Source organism: Mytilus edulis, chromosome 2, assembly GCF_963676685.1.
Source record: "Mytilus edulis chromosome 2, xbMytEdul2.2, whole genome shotgun sequence".
Taxonomy (NCBI): domain Eukaryota; kingdom Metazoa; phylum Mollusca; class Bivalvia; order Mytilida; family Mytilidae; genus Mytilus; species Mytilus edulis.
Genome location: NC_092345.1, coordinates 59,910,393 through 59,932,767, shown reverse-complemented (window position 1 = coordinate 59,932,767; position 22,375 = coordinate 59,910,393). Strand labels below are relative to the sequence as shown.

Sequence of the window (22,375 nt, the reverse complement as noted above, 5' to 3'; positions counted from 1 at the left end):
AGAAAATAATTATTTTATAAAAAATATCTAAGGATGATGTTAAAAAAGGTAAAAGGTATTCATGTATCGATAAAATGTTCATATTTGTGTATTGAATCTTCAGAAGTTTAACATTTTCATTTTGGTATTCATAAATCTATAAATTTCATATTGCATTTTCAGGAGTTTGATGGGTATTCATGTATCAATAAAATGCTCAAATTTTTATATTAACTTATTCATTTTATGAGAACAGTTCTTTCTTTCATGCACATACATTTAATGGATTTAAAACAAGACAAAATTCTTTATCAAATTGACAAATATAATGTTTATTTTCTCTTATACCACTTCAAACCATGATGCATATGATATGTGTTTCAATACCACAGAAGTCTACATACACACATGGACTGACTGTCTGTTTCTAAATTACACAACTTTGTATCAGATTTCCACTTAGATTAATCATTTACTTATACTAGGTAGATATGCCATTAACTATTAAGGTTATGTCTACTAAAACATGCAACATTTCTTCAGAACAGACACTGGAAATTTTTTCCAGTAACGTATGTAATATTACAGTCTCACAATGAACATATGATAATACATGTACATGTATGAAATCAAGCTAATATTATTGCTGCCACAAGGGATTACATTACAGACAGAATGAAAAGGATATTAATTTTACATATTTTCTCTTCTCATCAAACAATCAATGCCAATAAATATTATCATGCCTTATATCATAAATGTATATTATACTAATCATAGATTTTCAGCATCAGTATTTCAAATCAATATTGTTTTAGCAAATTAAATGAATAGTCTATTTACATTAAATCATACTGATGTTCAAATACACGGAAAAGTTAAAGCTGAAGCACTACAAAAAGGAAAAAAAATAAGGATCACTGGATATATTTATTGAAGAAAGACAGAAAAAGTGTTCAAAATCCAATATCCCAAACTAAAAAATACAATTTACTATGGTAATGTGTTGTGATGTATTCTTCTACAGTGAAGTATTAAACATTACTTTCCGTGTTTTTTGACATGTATCCAAATACCTGACTTTTATTATTTTTTATTGATAGTTACATGTTATGAAGCATGTTATTGCGACAGCTTTATCATCAGGAAGTTACCCCTCATCTCAAATGTACTACATGTACTATTTATATTTTACTGTTTTGGGGTCAAGTACTTTATAGAAAAAATATGAAACTTACAAAAGAAGATAAAAATCTTTAACATTATCTTTTTATAAAACAATGGCATGAATGGAATGGGTGTGACTGAATTTTCATACAATACTTCATGCCTTATCCTGTTAAATTCACCATACAGTTGCAGTTTAATTTTACATGACTTGCTTGCATTAACTCTATTAGATATTTCATATAAAGGACTCCCTTCAATCCACTTATAAATCCCTTCATACAGAAATATTTTAATCCAACATAGACTAATTTAATATAGAAATCTATAAACTAATTATTCCTAAAAAAAAAATAAGTTGGAACCAAAATCTACTTTACTCCATCTCACTGACTTTTAAACTTTGCTTTCATCTTCCATTAAGAATTTTAAAGGAATGGTTTTTTTTATTACCAAAGTTTATTGTCCTTTAACAATGTTATATCAGTAAAAGATGTTGAATTATTTATGATGAGAAAGAACGGTTTATAAATGGTCATGTTGATCAATGGAGCAGAAGACATTTTTGTACTAAAGCACGTTTATCTGCAATACAAATTTACAACAGACATTTTTTAAATAATGGAGTTGTATGTGCTTCTTGAATACCTGATAAGGTTTATCAAATTAATTAAACTTAGAAGCCATAAAAAAATAATGTATACATGGTTTGACATATTACTTATAAGTGGGTCAATGACCCAAATGGCCAGATTATAATACGCTCATGGTTTTTAAGTTAAAATAATATAAACAATAACGACTTTTGTGTTTCATGCATGTATGTTTTATAGAAAAACCTTTTGGAATACAAGTTAAACTTTTAGAAAGATGATGTACCCTGATTTCTACAAACTGGTGCTGGAAGCCTTTTGACATTTAACATCTTTGAGTCCACAACATGCACTAACATTGCACAACAATCTAGGAATAAATTTTATATCTTCTCCAAACTCACAAGTTAATTCTAAAATTCACTTTATGCAGGAAGGTACACAAGAAGTCCATTCAAATTTATGCTGAGATTCTCATGTACAATCAAGAACCCAGCCATTTTGATATATATTTTCATGTACAAACAAGAACCTAGCCATTTTGATATATATATTCTCAATGTACAATCAAGAACCTAGCCATTTTGATATACATCTATGTAAAAATTGGGAACACACAAAATTTTTAATGAATGTTTTTTTGTAGATAAGTTACTGTGGCTTCATCTTTATAGTGGGTACCAATTGTCTGGATGGAGGAGAACTTGCATTATAGTGGGTACCAATTTACTGGATGGAGGAGAACTTGCATTATAGTGGATACCAATTTACTGGATGGAGGAGAACTTGCATTATAGTGGATACCAATTTACTGAACTTGCTTTTTAACTGATGTTTTTTTGTAGATAAGTTACTGTGGCTTCATCTTTATAGTGGATACCAATTTACTGGATGGAGGAGAACGTGCATTATAGTGGGTACCAATTTACTGGATGGAGGAGAACTTGCATTATAGTGGATACCAATTTACTGAACTTGCTTTTTAACTGATGTTTTTTTGTAGATAAGTTACTGTGGCTTCATCTTTATAGTGGATACCAATTTACTGGATGGAGGAGAACGTGCATTATAGTGGGTACCAATTTACTGGATGGAGGAGAACTTGCATTATAGTGGGTACCAATTTACTGGATGGAGGAGAACTTGCATTATAGTGGGTACCAATTTACTGGATGGAGGAGAACTTGCATTATAGTGGATACCAATTTACTGGATGGAGGAGAACTTCCATTATAGTGGATACCAATTTACTGGATGGAGGAGAACTTGCATTATAGTGGGTACCAATTTACTGGATGGAGGAGAACTTGCATTATAGTGGATACCAATTTACTGGATGGAGGAGAACTTGCATTATAGTGGGTACCAATTTACTGGATGGAGGAGAACTTGCATTATAGTGGGTACCAATTTACTGGATGGAGGAGAACTTCCATTATAGTGGATACCAATTTACTGGATGGAGGAGAACTTGCATTATAGTGGGTACCAATTTACTGGATGGAGGAGAACTTGCATTATAGTGGGTACCAATTTACTGGATGGAGGAGAACTTGCATTATAGTGGGTACCAATTTACTGGATGGAGGAGAACTTGCATTATAGTGGATACCAATTTACTGGATGGAGGAGAACTTGCATTATAGTGGATACCAATTTACTGGATGGAGGAGAACTTGCATTATAGTGGATACCAATTTACTGGATGGAGGAGAACGTGCATTATAGTGGATACCAATTTACTGGATGGAGGAGAACTTGCATTATAGTGGATACCAATTTACTGGATGGAGGAGAACGTGCATTATAGTGGATACCAATTTACTGGATGGAGGAGAACGTGCATTATAGTGGGTACCAATTTACTGGATGGAGGAGAACGTGCATTATAGTGGATACCAATTTACTGGATGGAGGAGAACGTGCATTATAGTGGGTACCAATTTACTGGATGGAGGAGAACTTGCATTATAGTGGATACCAATTTACTGGATGGAGGAGAACTTGCATTATAGTGGATACCAATTTACTGGATGGAGGAGAACTTGCATTTTAGTAAATATTTGATTTCATGGTTTTGCAGTAGTCTATAGTACATATAGGTATATAGGAAATTTGTAATTCTATGAACGTTTGAATTTGTGGTTCATGGCCTGTTCCCATGAAATCCACTAAAACTGGTATCAAACAAATAAGGATGAATCAACAGTAGTTCAAAGGTCACTGGTTAGATCACAACAATCATTGAAAACAATCATAGACGAATAATTATAACATCATTCAACATGTTCAACATGTTCAAAATACACATTTTTATGAAAGTAATGAAACCATAGAAGCAACTGCAAAATTTGATTAGAGCATATTCAAACACATTCTTGTATCAGTTTTCACATCAACTGCCTAACTCATGCCATAAAAATGCTTCAATACCATACTAATATTATTGGTGTTGACTTGGTGCTGTTTTAAGTCTAGTCGATCAGAGACTTGAGTGTAGGAACCTTTGGCTTTCTCAAAATCACTGTGATATTGTACCTAAATACAGTTAGTATAAAGAGAAAAAAAGCAAAACAAAACCGTGTTACTTTAGCATTAAACTGAATACAGCCTTATTCAAATAACAAATCATAATATACATGATAAATATATACAAACTAAAAGAAAGGCACACACAAAATGTAAAATCAATCAAGAAAAAAGTGTTTTATGTTAGAAATGGCAAATGAAATCTAGAAAATGTGACTGGGACTACATATAGATCAGCAGAGATACAATTTTGTGGGAACAGGATTTTTCAGTCCTTTTTAGCAATACCTACTAGGACTTACTTTAGTTGGTTCAGATCAACTAAGTAGTTCATACTGCACTGAATTTTATAATTAATATTTAAGAAGGAATAAAAGTTCCAACTGTTCATATCTTAATTTAAGAATTTCATACAAAAAATGAAAATGTTAACTTTAGTTTATATATAATATTAAATGAACATTTCAAATTTTTATATTTTTTCAAATAATAAATCGGAGACAACAAACATTTCATGTAAAGCTTAATTTAGTAATTCATGTACTGGAGAGAAACCTAAATAGACAAGATTCACCTATTAACTATATTCACCTTTTTAGTTACACATCCATTTCATCAAGTTTCAAAAGATGTTGGGTACAACTATGGCTTTGGGCTAATTTATTTTAACATTACAGATAACCCAGAATCTGCCTTTTCAGAATCTAAAAGACCACAGATTTACTGGTTGAAACTGTATTTTTTATTGGGAGTCCCCGAAAATTAATACAATGTCACAACATTGGCTACATTTCTAGGATTTAGGTTACGAACCAAGTACAACATTTTGATGATAATTTAATTATGGTAAATGACTCACTTTCTACTATCTGTGTGTTGTGGATTTTACCATATTTAACCCTTTCCTCCATAATGACGCCTTTTGACGCCACCCCCCTTACTCCATAATGACGCCTTTTGACGCCTGTGTAGTACCTCAGTTGAAACACTTTGACTACAAAGTGTCTGCAGTTGACTTAATAAAATTTGTATCCAATATGAAAAGGAATATCATAGGAATATCCGACTTCAATTTATTTGATGAAATAGTTGTTTATCGCAATGCCTTAATACTTTAAAGCATATGTCATGTATGTTCAGCATTTTATTAAAAAAAATCCTATGCGAATCAAGTATGCAAAAAAAAAATTTCAATGGAGGAAAGGGTTAACAAGTTTAATAAAATTTGGATGAGGCAAACATAAGTGAGAGTGCAGAAACTAAGTAATTTGCAATTTTCCATGTTATAGAAAGAAGCAAACTAACATGACTAAAGTTAGAAAGTGGAAACAAAAATGGGACAAATAATATGATTGTAAAATACAACAGAAAATTCATGTAATCCAATTAATTCTAAAATGTTCATGATTATTCAATATCTGAGTATCTAAAGCAGTTGATACAGCACTTCATTTCATCCATTGTCTACACTAAAGCAAACTTATCTGCAAAAATCTCTTTCATATTTTTACCATTAAAATCTGATAACCAAATAATAATTGGGTAATATATAACTAACACATTGTAACATATACGACAGAAGCTTCTATATTGTACAATTTATATGTATATTTTGTACTTTTTCAGGTAAGGGAGACAACTTACATTACTTTGTATTTTGGTATTATCTGCTATTCGTCTGTTCTCTGGTGTATCAGCTACTTGTGTGGGTTTTGTGGTTGGATAATGTCTGAAAATATTGAGTTAATAGATTAACACCAATGCAATTTCCTTTCAAAAACTTCTCTGTATATTAATTTTAAACTCATCTAGTTCAATCTTATAGCTCTGTTAAAAAAAAAAACTGGTGAGGCTTTTATTTATTTAAAACATCTCTATTGATGTATGATCATTTTTCTGAGTTGTCAAAATACAAGTACACTATTACAGACTCAGTTATTTCGGAAATTTTACAGTGCTTATCCAGTGACCTTTGGGGTATCACAATAGCAATGGCCAAAACAGTTTACCAAATTGCAGTTAGATTTCTTCTCCAACTAACTGATCAACTGGTACAATGTTTTAACAGATTGCTCAAGTGAAATGTTGTTAGTATGAAGTGAGTGCTGTGAAATCAAAAGTAATACTTACCATCCAGATCCAGTTAGTTGATATCTTTGTCATTTGTTTCAAACACAAAAATGAGTTGCTATAGTATGAGTCACTGAATAAGAAGGTTTAATTTTGACATGGAAACTTCTATCATAAATAGATTTTATAAATAAATAGTTCAAACCATTGTTTTGTAGATGTATATTTTATAGATTTGTCTTCTAAGACAAAGTTATTGTGTAATTATGATTCGTATAATATTTTCTATACAAATTACTCATCTGCTGGCATTAAAGGGAAATAATTTTTATTGAGTTATTGTACACTAAAAAATTAATCAATGATACCTGGCTTCTGATTTTGCCTACAATTTTTTTCAAAATTTTAATCATCTTAAAAATAAATTTCATTGTTTCTTTTCAAAACAGAGGATAAAAGTTTAATAATCATAAAAGTAATGTTACAAACAAATTAAATGAGGAAAGTTGATATTTGTCAGACAAAAATTGTGACAACATTTTGCTGATTTTCAGTAATGTAAATTATTTCCCTTTAATGGTAGCAGATAAGTAATTGCTTTAGAAAAAAAAATCCAAATTATAATTATGCACTAACTTGTTGTTGGAAAACGGAGCTATAAATTATAGACTTACAAAACAATGTTTTAAACTATTTATTTATAAAATCTATTTATGATAGAAGTTTCCATGTCAAAATTAGACCTTCTTATTCAGTGACTCATACTATAGTAAGTCATTTTTGTGTTTGAAACAAATGACAAAGATATCAACTAACTGGATCTGGATGGTAAGTATTACTTTTGATTTTACAGCACTCACTTCATACTAACAACATTTCACTTGAGCAATCTGCTAAAATATTTTACCAGTTGATCAGTTAGTTGGAAAAGAAATCTAACTGCAATTTGGTAAACTGTTTGGGTCATTGCTATTGTGATACCCCAAAGGTCACTGGATAAGCACATTAACTAGTTTTTCTTTTAACAATATATATAATGGCAAAAATTGCAACATGATAGGTTTCGCAAAGATTGACCTTGCATTCTTAATTGAGATAATACTATTTGTATGCAGCAGTTACTGAAAAAAGAACTTTTCTCCACCCATGTTTGTTTAAAAATGGTATAAATAATAATATCATGCTGAATTGGTTCAATAAATTTAATGTATTTGTATTAATTTTTTTTCTTAAGGTGGTACCTAACACTACAGGGAGATAACTCTGTAATATCAGCTAAACGTTTTAATTACGTTGCTATATAACCAGTGTAATTTTTCTGATAAAACGCTTGGTTCAAATTATTTTAATTTTTTACATTTTTGTAAAAGGGTCAAAGTAAATACTTTGTCAAAATTTTATGAAAATTAAACGAGCCAAATTAATTTTAGTGCAAGTGTTGGGTACAACCTTAAAAGATATCTTTCATGTCTGTAACATCAATAAATGAGATTTTACATCCACCAGTCAATTGTAAATTATAAAGTTCTGGTTTTTTTTCTAACCAGTGATCTAAGAGGGGTCAGACTCACTGATTAGAGATATGTGTAAGCATCCAAATTTTAATCATGCATAAGTGCTCTTTTTTATATAAAAATTAGACCGTTGGTTTTCCATTGTTTTCAGGTCTAATATGATTTACACTACTGTAGTCAGTTTGGGACCCTTTATAGCTTGATGTTTGGTGTGAGCTAAGGCTGTACTTGGTTTATAATTTTTATTTTTTATACATTGTGACTTGCATGAAGAGTTGTCTCCTTGGCACTAATATCACATCTTATCTATATTGACCCTGAAAACCACCCCGAAATTTATTTTTTAAATTTAAATGGTTATACAACTTGTTCAAGCTATCAGAAAATATGTAATGGCTCTTTGTTTGTGGAAAAAGACCCTTTCTTTTCTTGGAGATAATAAAGTTAAATCTTTAATATATAAATAAAATGAAAACATAGCCTAAGCAATCCTACATGTCCCAAAAGTACTTACGCATTGCAGTACGGAAATTTGTTGTAACCCTTGTAGTTTTTCATATTTAATGTCATGTTGCACGACTGACATTTGAAGCATCCTTTGTGCCATATCTGAAAAAAAAAAATTATGCCTCATTAAAAAGTTATTAAAAACAAATAAAAAATAATAGTTTTTTTTAAGAAGTAAACAATTTATACCAGTGTACTCTATGGTTTTATAACCTTATTTCAAACATATATTTTAGAAGTATAGTTTTTTAGAACATCATTTGTCTGTCTTTTAATTTTTTTTTCTCCCTAAAATACTTCTACAATTCTTTTTTAAATCTAGCATATTTGAACATGTTTTAAAACATTTCTTGAATAAAGCATGTACTGTTTGGACATACAAATACAATATCAGTATAACTATAAATGTACGCATACTGGACATAAATATTTAGTTACTGATATTATTTCCAATATAACTCTTTGATAATGCAGTCACTATACACTCTGGATATATCTGTTCATCAAATCAGCTTTAGAGATATCAGGTGGTTAATGTTTCTATTGATAGAAATAACATTCCAATACTACTTATCTCAAACAGAGGGACCATCTCAATATACAAAAGGATATACATTTACTGATAACCATCTTCAAGGTAACATGACGAGTAGTACAAAAATCTCACTCATAAAAATAAATAATGGTTTATTTTATGTTTCAAACCAAGGGGGGATTTAACAAAAGTTACATTCAGCAAGAATGTATAACTATTTTAACAAATTTAAAAGTACAAAAAAATGTAGTATTAACTGCATACATTTGTACCTTTGGTATTAAATTAAATGATTATGCACACATGCACTTTCCCTTTATCAAAGCACCTGTTCCAAAGCAGAAAATAAGCTTATAGGTAATCAGAAACTTCATAATATACATATAAAACATTGGGGTGAGAGAATAAATGAGTTTTTTCCTCCTCCAACAAAAGATACTACATGTATAAACTTATGTGTACCGGTAGTAATTAAGAACATGGGATGACAGGTATTATAATTGAGTCAGCAATCCAACATTTTAAACAAAGCAACTATAAACAAAGAGAGTGACCATTTGGTCAACCATGAATCTACTGGGTCAAGTTAAGTAATAGATGCAATGAAGTATATCTTTTTGCCCTTATCAAAAACATATTGATGGTTAAAATGACACCCATAAACAAACATAAATGTTATGATCCAGGTTTATCTAGTTAAGGTGTGGATCTACAAGTATTAATTATCATTTTATCTTTTAACATTTATCCACAGGGTCCCTACATACCAGTATCACAAACATAACCTTAAGGCGTGTGTCACACCTGAGAAATTACAGGTGAATTCAGTGTGAGTTTACGATTTTTTGTAGCATTTGTAAATAGGAAAATAACATAGATAAGCATTTCATTTGTCAACTCCCATGTCAAATGTTTGTGTTTTATGGTAATTTTCAATGTACACCATGTTTACATTAATGTGTATATTATATCTCTTGAGGATTTCATTCATTCAACAAGAAGAACAGATAAATCTGAAGTATACCTGTTACCGTTATCGTATATAAATCCCTTAATAACGAACAAATAGAAATTTAATAATACATATACCTCAGGGGCGGATCCAGCCATTTTAAAAAGGGTGGGTTCCTAACCCAGGACAAAAAAAGGGGGGGTCTAACTACATGTCCCCATTCAAATGCATTGATCGTCCAAAAAAAGGGGGTTACAACACCCAGTACCCACCCCCCCTGTATCCACCACTGTACCTCATTTCTTTAAGGACACCTTATATGGTTTTGACTACTAACAGACTGCAAGGATGCTTTGTAAGTAATCATCACAAGGAACAACCCAACTGGTTTTGTCAGATCTTTTGGGGTTCATGGACGAGGCTAACATTATCTTCAAGTGCCAATCAAGTGAACACAGGAGGATTTAAAAGAAAGGAACAATTGACAGAGCTGGTTGGGTTTGGGAATATGGATTTATGCTGGCGGGAACTCTAAATGTTTTGGGGAAATATTATGACACATTACAATCAACCATTCAATTTTAATGAAATTCTAAAATAAAACTTTTTCACTTGGAATATTATCATTTCACTAGATGTCTCACTCACCGTAAGATTATACATAAAATCGAGAATGGAAATGGGGAATGTGTCAAAAAAACACAACCCAACCAAAGAGCAGAAAACAGACCCAGGCCACCAATTGGTCTTCAACATAGCTAAAAAATCCCACAACCGAAGGAAGTCTTCAGCTGACCCTTAAAAAATGTGTACTAGTTCAGCTAAAATGGACGTCACACTAAACTCAGAAATAGGTTTATATAATACTTCAAATACAAATTTTCTAATAAAGCTAAGAAACCAATTATCCATGATGATATTATGACTTTTTATCTGGTGCTGGTAATGTAACTTCACCAGTAATAACATGTAGGTGTACATACACACAGCAGATGTAGACACTTAGGAATGACTTAATCATACTCAATGAAAGTTATGTAGGATTTCACAAAGTACAAATGTTTGAAATTGCGATATGAAAGGAAGAAAAAACTTTTTGGTTTGGAAAACAATTAAAACAAAACAATTGACTCACAACAGCTTTATTTTAAGGTTAAGGTGCATTTAGAAGTATGCTCCCTACAGTCTGGACATTCCCATTTAAAAAGAAGTACTGGTACACATTTAAAATCAAAATTAACCTCTGCATTACAACTATTTCATTCAGCCTCAACATTTTCAAGCTTTCTTAAGTCTTTAAAAGGTAATTAAAAAGCGAAATCTAATTCTTCATTCACCTATACAATCAGTCACAGGCAAATACCAAATACAGAAGTATGAGTTAAATTTTTCCTTAAAAATAAATTTTATGAATAAACATCACATAACTATGATCAATGAACATGAATATTAAAGAAAAAAAATGAATAGGAATGTGATGTTTAATTAGTTTTCCATTCATAAGACCTTTACAACTGTACAAAGACAAACATAGATGTTGACCTTAATGACAAATTATCCCTCAAGTCTTATAGCAATATATGTTATTAATCTATCAAGTATTTTTTGTGGAATTTTGTACACAACAACTTTTAAGTAGTTTAGCTTGTACATTGTATATAAAACAAACTTTATGGGAAGCTTATAAAAATCATGTATAGTAATTAATACATTATAGCAAACAATAATTTACTTTGAGATTTTTTATCTTGGAAAAGACTTTATACATTTATGTATAAGTTAGATAAATCACCAATCCTGTACCTCTACAATGTACTTGTTTTGCCTCCATGAAATAGCACCTGATTGATATATCTAAATTTTGACCTTCGAAATTGGTACCAGCAGCATATCTTTGTATATGACTATATCTTTATATACTAGGAAGAGACCCCCTGTCAAAATCTCCTCTAAATTGAGCAAATAGAACAAAACTGAATCAAACCTTGGTGGTCAGATGTAGGATGCTTTTCAAAATCAAACATACCAGATAAATAACCAAAATGAAATTACTCAGACTGGCTTGAGTACTGTCGAAATCTTATCTTAAGTCACTGTTCACTTGAACCCAAACTTTAATCTTTTAAAAATTTAATTCCTGAAATTTTGATACGGTTCATTCAACCTATGCCAACATTTTGAAATTTAGGTATAAAATTTTATAAAAATATGTTGGCATAGGTTGAAAAAAATATAATAGATTAAGTGTTAAAAAAACAAAAAATTAATTAGAGGCCAATCAATTTACAACCAGTTTAAAATTGGCGTTAAGTGTACACAAGACTTTTTTTGTTACTTGTAAAGACAACTCTATGTGTTGCTGATCTCTTTCCAATCTAATTAAAAACCGATCTCTCATCGCTCCTGTTTCTGATATGTCGCGTGGGAGATCTAACGAAACCCGCTTTCAGGTCACATGTGAGTGACCTCGTAGGTGTGTCTTTTTCGACCAATGAAATTGAGTCTTCCACGATCTTGGAAGTTTAACGTAAGGCAAAGGGATGTAACTCATTTTATTTACGACGAAATCGTCAGTCATAATAATTCATAAACTTTTTTGATTGGCTTATTAATAGGTCGTCAACTCATTTGCATATCTTTATAAATTCCTGACTTTTAGTTCACTCACATGTGACCTCAAAGCCGGTTTCGTTAGATCTCCCACGCGACATATCAGAAACAGGAGCGATGAGAGATCGGTTTTTAATTAGATTGATCTCTTTCGTATTAGAAATAATTGATGATTGACATTGCTTTACTTTCAGTGGCAACTATTGCATGCATGTTCAGAATATACTAGTATTATGTGAATATAATACTATACATGGTGAAAATAACTGATGATATTTTTCTAAAAGTAGAACCACATCAAATGCATGGAAATAATGAATATAGCACTATCTAAAAACTGCTTCAAATAGAAAAGTGTTTTTTTTCACAGTTCAGTATGAAATAATTGTGTTTTGAATACATTTATTTTACTTATTACAAAAGTGCTTTATTCTACCTTTCAATGTAGTTTATTGTACAAATATACATATTTCGAAAATACTAACATCAGAATGAAATAAAATTTAAATGTAGATATTTATATATCAGATTTAAGGATTTACTTAGGTGAAATTAAAAGGAAAATCAAGAATTTATAATTTTATACTTTAAATCAGAAGATCATTGGTTTAAGGACAGAATAAGCTAAAACGAAATATTGATAGGCTATGAAACTCCTTTTTTTTTTTTTTGCTAAAAGATGACAAAATACTAATTCAGACTTTCACTTTATATTTGCAGTGGTATTATTTGGGTTTCAAATCAGAAAGAAAAAAATCTAGAATCTGCTGAAATTTTAGTAAACGACCTTTCATGAGCTATTCATGAAGTCTTCACACTATAAAATTTGCACCGGGGGCAAACCCGGAGAAACTAACCGGAATTAATTACCCCAGTTCATACTTGATAAAAAATTAACCCGGTTTGGTATTTAACCTCTCAACAAAAATAAAAACGTAGGGCGCCAAAATTGTAACCCGCATCTGTATGTCCACTGTACATTTTTTTTATTCATCACAGACGCATTATTTCAAAGTGAAATATTTTACCCACATAGTCGCTTTTGAGGAGTTCAATCAAAATCAATCGCTTTCCATTTTTCCGTCATTCCGTCATTCCGCAACAAACCATTATACGTTTTTATTCTAAACGGCTTTAGATATTGGACTGATTTTTGGTATGTGAGTTAACCATGATTAGTTACAAATCAAGTTTGAGGTTCGGTCCGCTTAACTAGTTTTTATCGAAATTACAGGCTTTGGACTTTGATAATTGTTGAAAATCACAGTTATACAGATTTTTTTTCAAAACGCTTTCAGATATTGGACTGATTTTGTTTTGGTATGTGAGTTAACCATGATGAGTTACAGATCAAGTTTGAGTTCCGTTTTGGAACAGGGCCATTCGTGTCGTTTTGACACATCTAGTCTTATTCAATTCTTTTTAATTTTTTAATTTTTAATTTTTATTTATTCATTTATTTTTGTTTGCTTTTAAGTGCATATCTAGAACTACAACATTTTGGAAGTATTTTACCAAAAAAGAGTGTTTTGTTGTAATGTTTTTATCTTTTTTTTCATACACTTACATTGTATCAGCATAATTTATAATCAGTATTTCACTGGTGTTGTTTTATTCAAATGGAGTAAGTTTTAATGCTCAAAATTACTGACTGTATTTAATAGGTAATTAATTATTCATTGTTATAACAACACCTATTGTATTTTGTTTGTAGGCATAGGTTGAATATATATTTTTCAAATGTTGGCATAGGTTGAAGACACCTTTGATACAATTTGAATTTCATTATCTTTTTACGATGCATGCTGCCATATCAACCAAAATGTATGGACAAATGTAAATGTAGGTACAGAAAACTCTTGTCTGGTTCTTTATGTCAGCCATGGTGAATACTATCCTGTATCATAAAAACTAAGGAATGGCATCCCATAGGCGGATCCAAGGGGGGGCCGGGCCCCCCCTTTCGTGGGAAAAATTTGGTTGATTATATAGGAAATCATTGAAGCATGACTGGAGCGGGCCCCCCTTAGGAAAAGTGGTGGATCCGCCACTGCATCCTGGAATCATCCCTTTGTACACAATTAGCTTACACATTGTTGTGATAATAATTAGTATAATTGGAGATCCCAACAAAATATGTAATTTAGGATTCTGGACACCTCAGCATAGAGGTACAACTATGAAACCTACATGTAAGTAACCACCTGCCAATAATCCAGTTGCTATTCAAAGGCATGTTCATTTGTTACTTTTATCTATATTATATATAAATAAACAGTTTGATTCAGTCTGGCTCGGTGATTTATCAATCAACAGATACTATAACTATTTGATGTTACCAACAAATGAGAAAATATTTTATATAGATGTGTAGGTGGAAATACCAAAATAACTCATTATCTCTACTTATCTTGTTATTATTAAAACCATGAAAACTAAGGAATGGCATCTTGATTGCACATGTGATGATCAGTATACATTTAACATGTACAAAAAATGTACAATGTGTACATGATAAAATATATACAGGAAAAATAGTACATATAGAGTAGAACCTTGTACAAATGTACATGGACATGCTAAATCTTTTGGTCGTGGTAATTCTTTACATGATGATAATGTTTTCCATTTATTAATTATTAGTATTCAAAAACCTCTATGCTGTAAGCTAGTCAATTAGACTTGATGAAAAAAAGAAATGTACCCATAAAATTGATCATTTTCATTAAAACTTTTACAAATGTCTTATTCAAAACATTTTTTGGAAGCTATAATTTCAAGTTTTGAAATGGATCTACATGTACATATGACATTATTATGTACATGCATGACTTTGGTTATATAGTCTGATACAGTGTATCTTCTAGAAGAATTTTGATCTTTAATTAAACAATGCCTAAATTAAATCAATTAAAATACATATATTCATTTTGATTGTCTCCTTTTGTGCATATACATGTATGTGAAAAAAAGGGGGTAATGGGTATTCTATCAACATTGGCACATTTTACTTTCTTCAAATTTATGGGTTATGCATGTAGGTTTTTTTTAAGAGGTAATAGTTCTACACGTACAATGTACATGTTACATACTCAGAACCAAAACAAAACAAAACAAGAAAACCCATGTTAGAAAGAGGGGGAGGGACATAAAGACTTATGGTTCATGTATGTTTTTTTCAAATAATTTCAACATTGTTCAACCAAAAATCAATAAATCAAACAAATAATTTCTGAATCACAATTTTATAATAAATGTATAAAACAGGCATGACATTACATGCAAAAGTTTATTCAAATTTATATCTTTAAGTATGTGCTGTACATACGTTATAAAGATAAAATCAGGTCAAGGGAATTAAATTCTAAAAGTAAACAGATAAAATATAATTATATAATTTTGTCAAGCATGTCAAGTATTTAAAAAATAGAACATCTGTAAATATATATAAAAAAAATATGGCGGTAATAACTACTTACAAATGCTTTAAAGTGCTTACTGGTCTGTGCATATACAAAATTAATTTAAAATAGAAATGTACATTTTTTACATGCCTTTTTTTAACTAATATAAATTGGACCAGATGCTCTGCAGGGCGTAGCTTAATACGACCGCAGAGGTTGAACCCTGAACGGTTGGGGCAAGTATGGACACAACATTCAAGCTGGATTCAGCTCTAAATTTGGATTGTGATTAAATAGTTGACACAGCATAGGTTTCTGACACAGAATGAATGTGTTCTAATGAACTTAAAATTTTTGTTTTCTCTTAGAGCAATTCACTATGCTGTTGAATATTAATCCTCTCAAAAAAATGTTTGAAGAAATTTTCTTTTTTATTTATGAAATTTCAAATGAGAAAAATTGAACCCAATTTTTTTAATCACATCCCCTTTTCCCTTATTCCAAAACTAATCTCAATTAAAATTTCTAATGGAGTTTGCAACAATAACTACTCATTTAAATACATCATAAAATATTAAGATGTAAAAAAACTGCTTGTTATCACTGAATGGTAAAGATTATTTTAATTTATCAGTTGGTAGTAAAAAGTGAATATACATTGTATATTGTATATAACAAAGATTTAAGTTGATTCTGGACAAAGAAAGATAACTCCAATTAAAAAAAAATCTTGCTATTGCACAATATTTTGCAATTAGATATTTCTTGCTTACTATTCTGGACAAAGAAAGATAACTCTAATTAAAAAAAAATTTGCTATTTCACAATATTGTGCAATTAGATATTTCTTGCCATTGCGCAATACTGTGCAATTGAAAAGACTTGCTATTGCACAATACTTAATATAATAATTTTATATCCTGATTTGGACCAACTTGAAAACTGGGCCCATAATAAAAAATCTAAGTCCATTTTTGGATTCAGCATATCAAAGAACCCCAAGATTTCAATTTTTGTTAAAATCAGACTAAGTTTAATTTTGGACCCTTTGGACTTTAGTGTAGACCAATTTGAAAACAGGACCAAAAATGAAGAATCTACATACACAGTTAGATTTGGTATATCAAAGAACCCCATTTATTCAATTTTTGATGAAATCAAACAAAGTTTAATTTTGGACCCCGATTTGGACCAACTTGAAAACTGGGCAAATAATCAAGAATCTAAGTACATTTTTAGATTCAGCATATCAAAGAACCTAACTGATTCATTTTTTGTCAAAATCAAACTAAGTTTAATTTTGGACCCTTTGGACCTTAATGTAGACCAATTTGAAAACGGGACCAAAAGTTAAGAATCTACATACACAGTCATGACAGTTAGATTCGGCATATCAAAGAACCCCAATTATTCAATTTTGACGAAATCAAACAAAGTTTAATTTTGGACCCTTTGGGCCCCTTATTCTGTTGGGACCAAAACTCCCAAAATCAATACCAACCTTCCTTTTATGGTCATAAACCTTGTGTTTAAATTTCATAGATTTCTATTTACTTATACTAACGTTATGGTGCGAAAACCAAGAACAATGCTTATTTGGGTCCCTTTTTGGCCCCTAATTCCTAAACTGTTGGGACCTAAACTCCCAAAATCAATACCAACCTTCCTTTTGTAGTCATTAACATTGTGTTTAAATTTCATTGATTTCTATTTACTTAAACTAAAGTTATAGTGCGAAAACCAAGAAAATGCTTATTATACCCCCGCTTTAAAAAAGGGGGGGTATACTGTTTTATTATACCCCCGCTTTAAAAAAGGGGGGGTATACTGTTTTACCTCTGTCTGTCTGTCAGTCCATCCGTCAGTCCGTCCATCAGTCCGTCAGTCAGTCCGTCCCATGAAACTTTCGTCACATTTTTCTCAGGAACTACACATCCACCCTTTCTGTAATTTGGTATCAACATTTATATATGTCAGCCATACCGTGTGATGCGTTTTCAGATTCATCACTTGACAACTTCCTGTTTACCGAACACTTGTCTGATTTTACACATGATAGCCAAGTTGAAAATTTTCGTCACATTTTTCTCAGGAACTACAATACAAGGATTTCTGAAATTTGGTTTCAGGATTTTTATAAGTCAGCTATACCGTGTGATGCGTTTTCAGATTCATCACTCGACAACTTCCGGTTTACCGAACACTTGCATATTTTTACACTTTTAATATTATCCACTTGCGGCGGGGGTATCATCAGTGAGCAGTAGCTCGCAGTTTCACTTGTTTGGGCCCTTTTTGGACCCTAATTCCTAAAATGTTGGGACCAAAACTCCCAAAATCAATACCAACCTTCCTTTTGTGGTCATAAACCTTGTGTTAAAATTTCATAGATTTCCATTCACTTTTACTAAAGTTAGAGTGCGAAAACTAAAAGTATTCGGACGACGACGACGACGCAGACGACGACGCCAACGTGATAGCAATATACGACAAAAAAATTTTCAAATTTTGCGGTCGTATAAAAATGAATGTACTATTTAAAGGATCAATGACATGTCACCATTCATAGTTCAAAACCATTTATTCATGACAAAACTTGCAAGTTTAAAAGTGGTACTATGCTAGCATACATACTCCATGGCGTGCACACTGGACATACATGTAGCACAAAATGTACATACAATGTATATACATTTGTACTTGCACACTAGTACATGTACTTATACAGGTACATTTATAGTGAAGCTACATTGTACCAAAAGCAATATCACCTGTACATGTTTATATAAAAAGAATGCACCTGTACATTTTGGTAAATAGGACACCATTCCCCGCTTGCACTTAGATATTTTGTTTTGTAATTTGGCATATATATTTTAAACAGTTCAACTTCACTGTGCACTACATCTCATGTTGATGTGGCCATAAACTTTGAACTACCTTAGACCAAACTTTATTAACCAACGAACACAGAGACAAGACCACATACATGTAATGCCATTTAACTATTAGTGGGGCATCATAAATAACATGATTTTGATATCAAACACAAATATGTGTCAACAGGGCACCGTGCTACAAGTTTTGAGTTTAATGTTGACGTATATTGTAGGTGTAACCACAACATGTTGGTTACCTATTCATACATTTTACATCGTTTTAAAACATTGTTGTCTCAAATCCCAACTACCTTCCACCATTGGCTGGGCAATAATCAAGACATAGCTTCATGCTTTAATGACATTATGTGAACAAAAAATGTATGTCTGTTTTTTTGGTTGAGTTAAGCCTTCCAATTGATATTTTATTGTGTGTTTTTCTATGTTGTGATGTTATACTATTGTTTCAGAAAAAGGGAGACAGTTTGGTACCATTAAAACGTTTAAGGCCAAATAAAAATATATGTGTGGTTCCAGTAACCCGACTGACCCTAGTTAAAACCCCCCGACCCTAGAACTTTTTTTTCATTTCTTAAAAATAAATTTTCAAACGATCAAATCTTGAGGACTGTGAATTAAATAATTAAATTCATAGATTTCTGTCATCTGAATTTCCATCACAAGTATCTGTTATGGCTAAAATGCAAGAATTCATAACAGAATGCAACAAAATTAACTAAAAAAGTATCATGGCTGTTTATTTTACAACCACGCACATGTAAAAATGTCGGACTTCCGGTTGGGGTGTGTATAATAAGGGAAACAATTTCGGTAAACACACGATTCTTTTCGGGATTTTGACATTAAAAAAAAATAAATTTAAAATTAAAAAAAATTGCCGACCTACCAACCCAATTTTTTAAAAGTATGTAACTGGAACCACACATATATTTTTATTTTGCCTAATCCCGCTGCAAATGTTTGCACCTGTTTTAAGTCAGGAATCTGATGTACAGTAGTTGTCGTTTGTTCATGTAATTTATACATGTTTCTCTTTTCTCTCTTTTTTTATATAGATCTAGATTAGACGTTGTTTTTTCCGTTTGAATGGTTTTACACTAGTAATTTTGGGGCCCTTTATAGCTTGATGTTCAGTGTGCGCCAAGGCTCCGAGTTGAAGGCCCTACCTTGACCTGTTATGGTTTACTTTTATAAATTGTCATTTGGATGGAGAGTTGTCTCATTGACACACATACCACATCTTCCTATATATCTGTTTAGGGTTACCTGACCATCCTTAATTTCAAATCTATTTATAAATCACAAACCCTAAGCTATTTCATTTCCGTTAAAGGAAGAGATTAACTGAACTTGTCTCAAAGATGTTCAACATACAAATGTATGTAGTTAAACATCCAATGTTCACTATTGTGCTTAAGATAGCTGTTTTTAAGGAAACTGGCAACTAGCTACATGTACACTGTACAAACAGTAATACATGTAAATGTATGAACAAAAAATCATTTTATTTGCTGTCATTTTATTTCCCACAAAAATCAGAGAAATAGTCCAATATTATTTTAAAATATGGCCCATTGAAAACGGACCACATATATACAGATATAAATATATTTTAAACTCAAAAATCATATTGCAAAAACCTAATGTAAAATAAAAAATAAAAGTGCCAACCTATCTACCCCAATTTTTTGGATGATGTATTAACCATGTTAATCCTAAACTGAAAATTCAAATCCTGAAACTGATGTATTCTTAGATACATGTACATTGTACACTGAAAGCGGTACAGTGTCCGTATTATACTATAATTTATAAATTAGTATAAATCTTGAACATGGCTGTGGGTGTCTAGTTTGAAGATGAAAGCTGTGACCTGTGTACATATCATATTTAACTGAAAGAACTGTACAGTACATTGCTTTGTTCGTGAAAACACAAAACCAATGTTTTTTTAAAACTTTTCAATTTGACACACAGCAATATAAACAAAATCAAAGGACAAGGTCAACGTGAGCCCCTCCCACCAATACAACTGAGAATAACTATTGTTATTATATACTACCTATATTGTCCATGATTCTATCTTATTGATAATAATAATAGCATTTGGGTCACATAAATACCTTTTCAATATGAACCCAATGACCTACAAGTGGCTAACCAGTGGCAAACTATGTGCAGCCGGTTAGAAAAAATGTCAGCGCCCTGTTACCTTGTCCAAACAATTCAGTTTTTCTGTTGGATAAACAATCTTGGTACATTTTGCACACGGAGGATTCATTTTGTGTTAGTCTTTCATGTATCCACAATTAAAAGAAGAGATAGTGATTATATCATAAACACACAAACGACATCGAATTCCTATTCAAGTGTTGATTTTCGAATTCACACGGAAGTAATGAGAGAAACAGCTAAAAACCAAAACCATGTGTAACTGATGAGCTATCTACAATGGTCTTCTGACCTAATTATTCATACAGAAGAACTTAATACCACATGGCTATGTTTAAGCCAAAACATTTTTTGAACTTTTCCACCAAAATTTGTTATTGAAACTTGCATTTATGTTATTTATTACACAGTTTATAACGTCCGCGAATCCTTTTTTATTCTCCGTCTATACCTACTTTGGTTTTGGTATTTGTCGATCCCAATTCTAAAGTTGGCGGGCACGTGCCATTTTGAATAAATCAGGGGCGCGTCTCAAAACAAAACAACATACCAATGGATTTTCTTAATTAATTTTTTGGATTGTCATTTAAATAAATCGTTTCTTATTACGTTTGATTTATTATTACTTATGAAGTATGATAATATTATAAAACAGTCTAACATATATAGTAATTTCGTGTGTAGCAATTTTATCTGAAATTATTCTGAGATCATCCAACACCATGCACGTGTGTTCCTACTATATACGGTAATCAGTATGCATTTCATCGAGGATTTGCATAAACAGATTTCATACAGTAAAAGCATTTATTATTCAAGATACCAAAAAAAGTTAGTCTAGTGTAGAACGCTTTTAAAAACAATGATTATAACTTATACGTGGAAAGTGCTTAATTACAGCCAAGTTTAAATATACAATTCCTTGTTTCAGCGGAGACATATAAGAGAGGGTGCAGGACCTTTTTCGGGACTTCGGGGTCGGGTGTTTTTAAGCTCGGGATTTCGGGATTGAGCCTTTCGGGAACCGGGATTTCTTAGTATATAGATGCTCTATGTTTTTAAACAAAGATAATTTGTAATAATTAACGGATAGCACTTGACAGTTTACTTTTTTTTTTAAAGACGAAAGGTTGAACGAAATGCCCACTTAAAATGAGTTACTGTTATACGCGATAAACATTCACTAGAATGATAGATGTAATCTATGCTAGAACTAACTTTGTTTCATTTTCGATATAACATATCTGCAATATATTTAGAGACCATAAATCTCAGTCGGCAATAAATGATCATGAAAGCATGTTTAAATATCTTCACTATTTTGTAAAAAAAAAAAAAAAGAGCACTTAAACAATCATATTATCGGTTTCCAGTCAGGTTGTCTAATCAGATCGGATATACGAGATGATTGAGAGTAGTGGTCAGTTATCGACAAACGCGAAA

The 22,375-nt window shown here is 31.3% G+C and overlaps 1 protein-coding gene across 23 annotated transcripts in view; it reads right to left on the bottom strand.

Moving 5' to 3' along the window:
• LOC139512558 (LIM zinc-binding domain-containing Nebulette-like) overlaps positions 1-21,183 on the bottom strand; it is a 39,579-nt gene extending 18,396 nt beyond the window's left edge. For 5 of the 23 annotated variants that reach the window (XM_071300252.1, XM_071300262.1, XM_071300260.1 and 2 more), the window contains exons 1-4: positions 20,973-21,179; positions 8,367-8,461; positions 5,913-5,997; positions 4,173-4,277 (exon numbers count right to left, since the gene is read on the bottom strand). In XM_071300252.1, coding sequence (XP_071156353.1) covers positions 4,173-4,277; positions 5,913-5,997; positions 8,367-8,461; positions 20,973-21,041 — 354 coding nt within the window. In that variant the 5' untranslated portion in view covers positions 21,042-21,179. Of the gene's footprint in view, positions 1-4,172; positions 4,278-5,912; positions 5,998-8,366; positions 8,462-20,972 lie in introns of all 23 variants that reach the window. The other 18 variants (XM_071300265.1, XM_071300264.1, XM_071300257.1 and 15 more) reach the window with 11 other exon arrangements.
• Between the last annotated feature and the right edge of the window lie 1,192 nt (positions 21,184-22,375).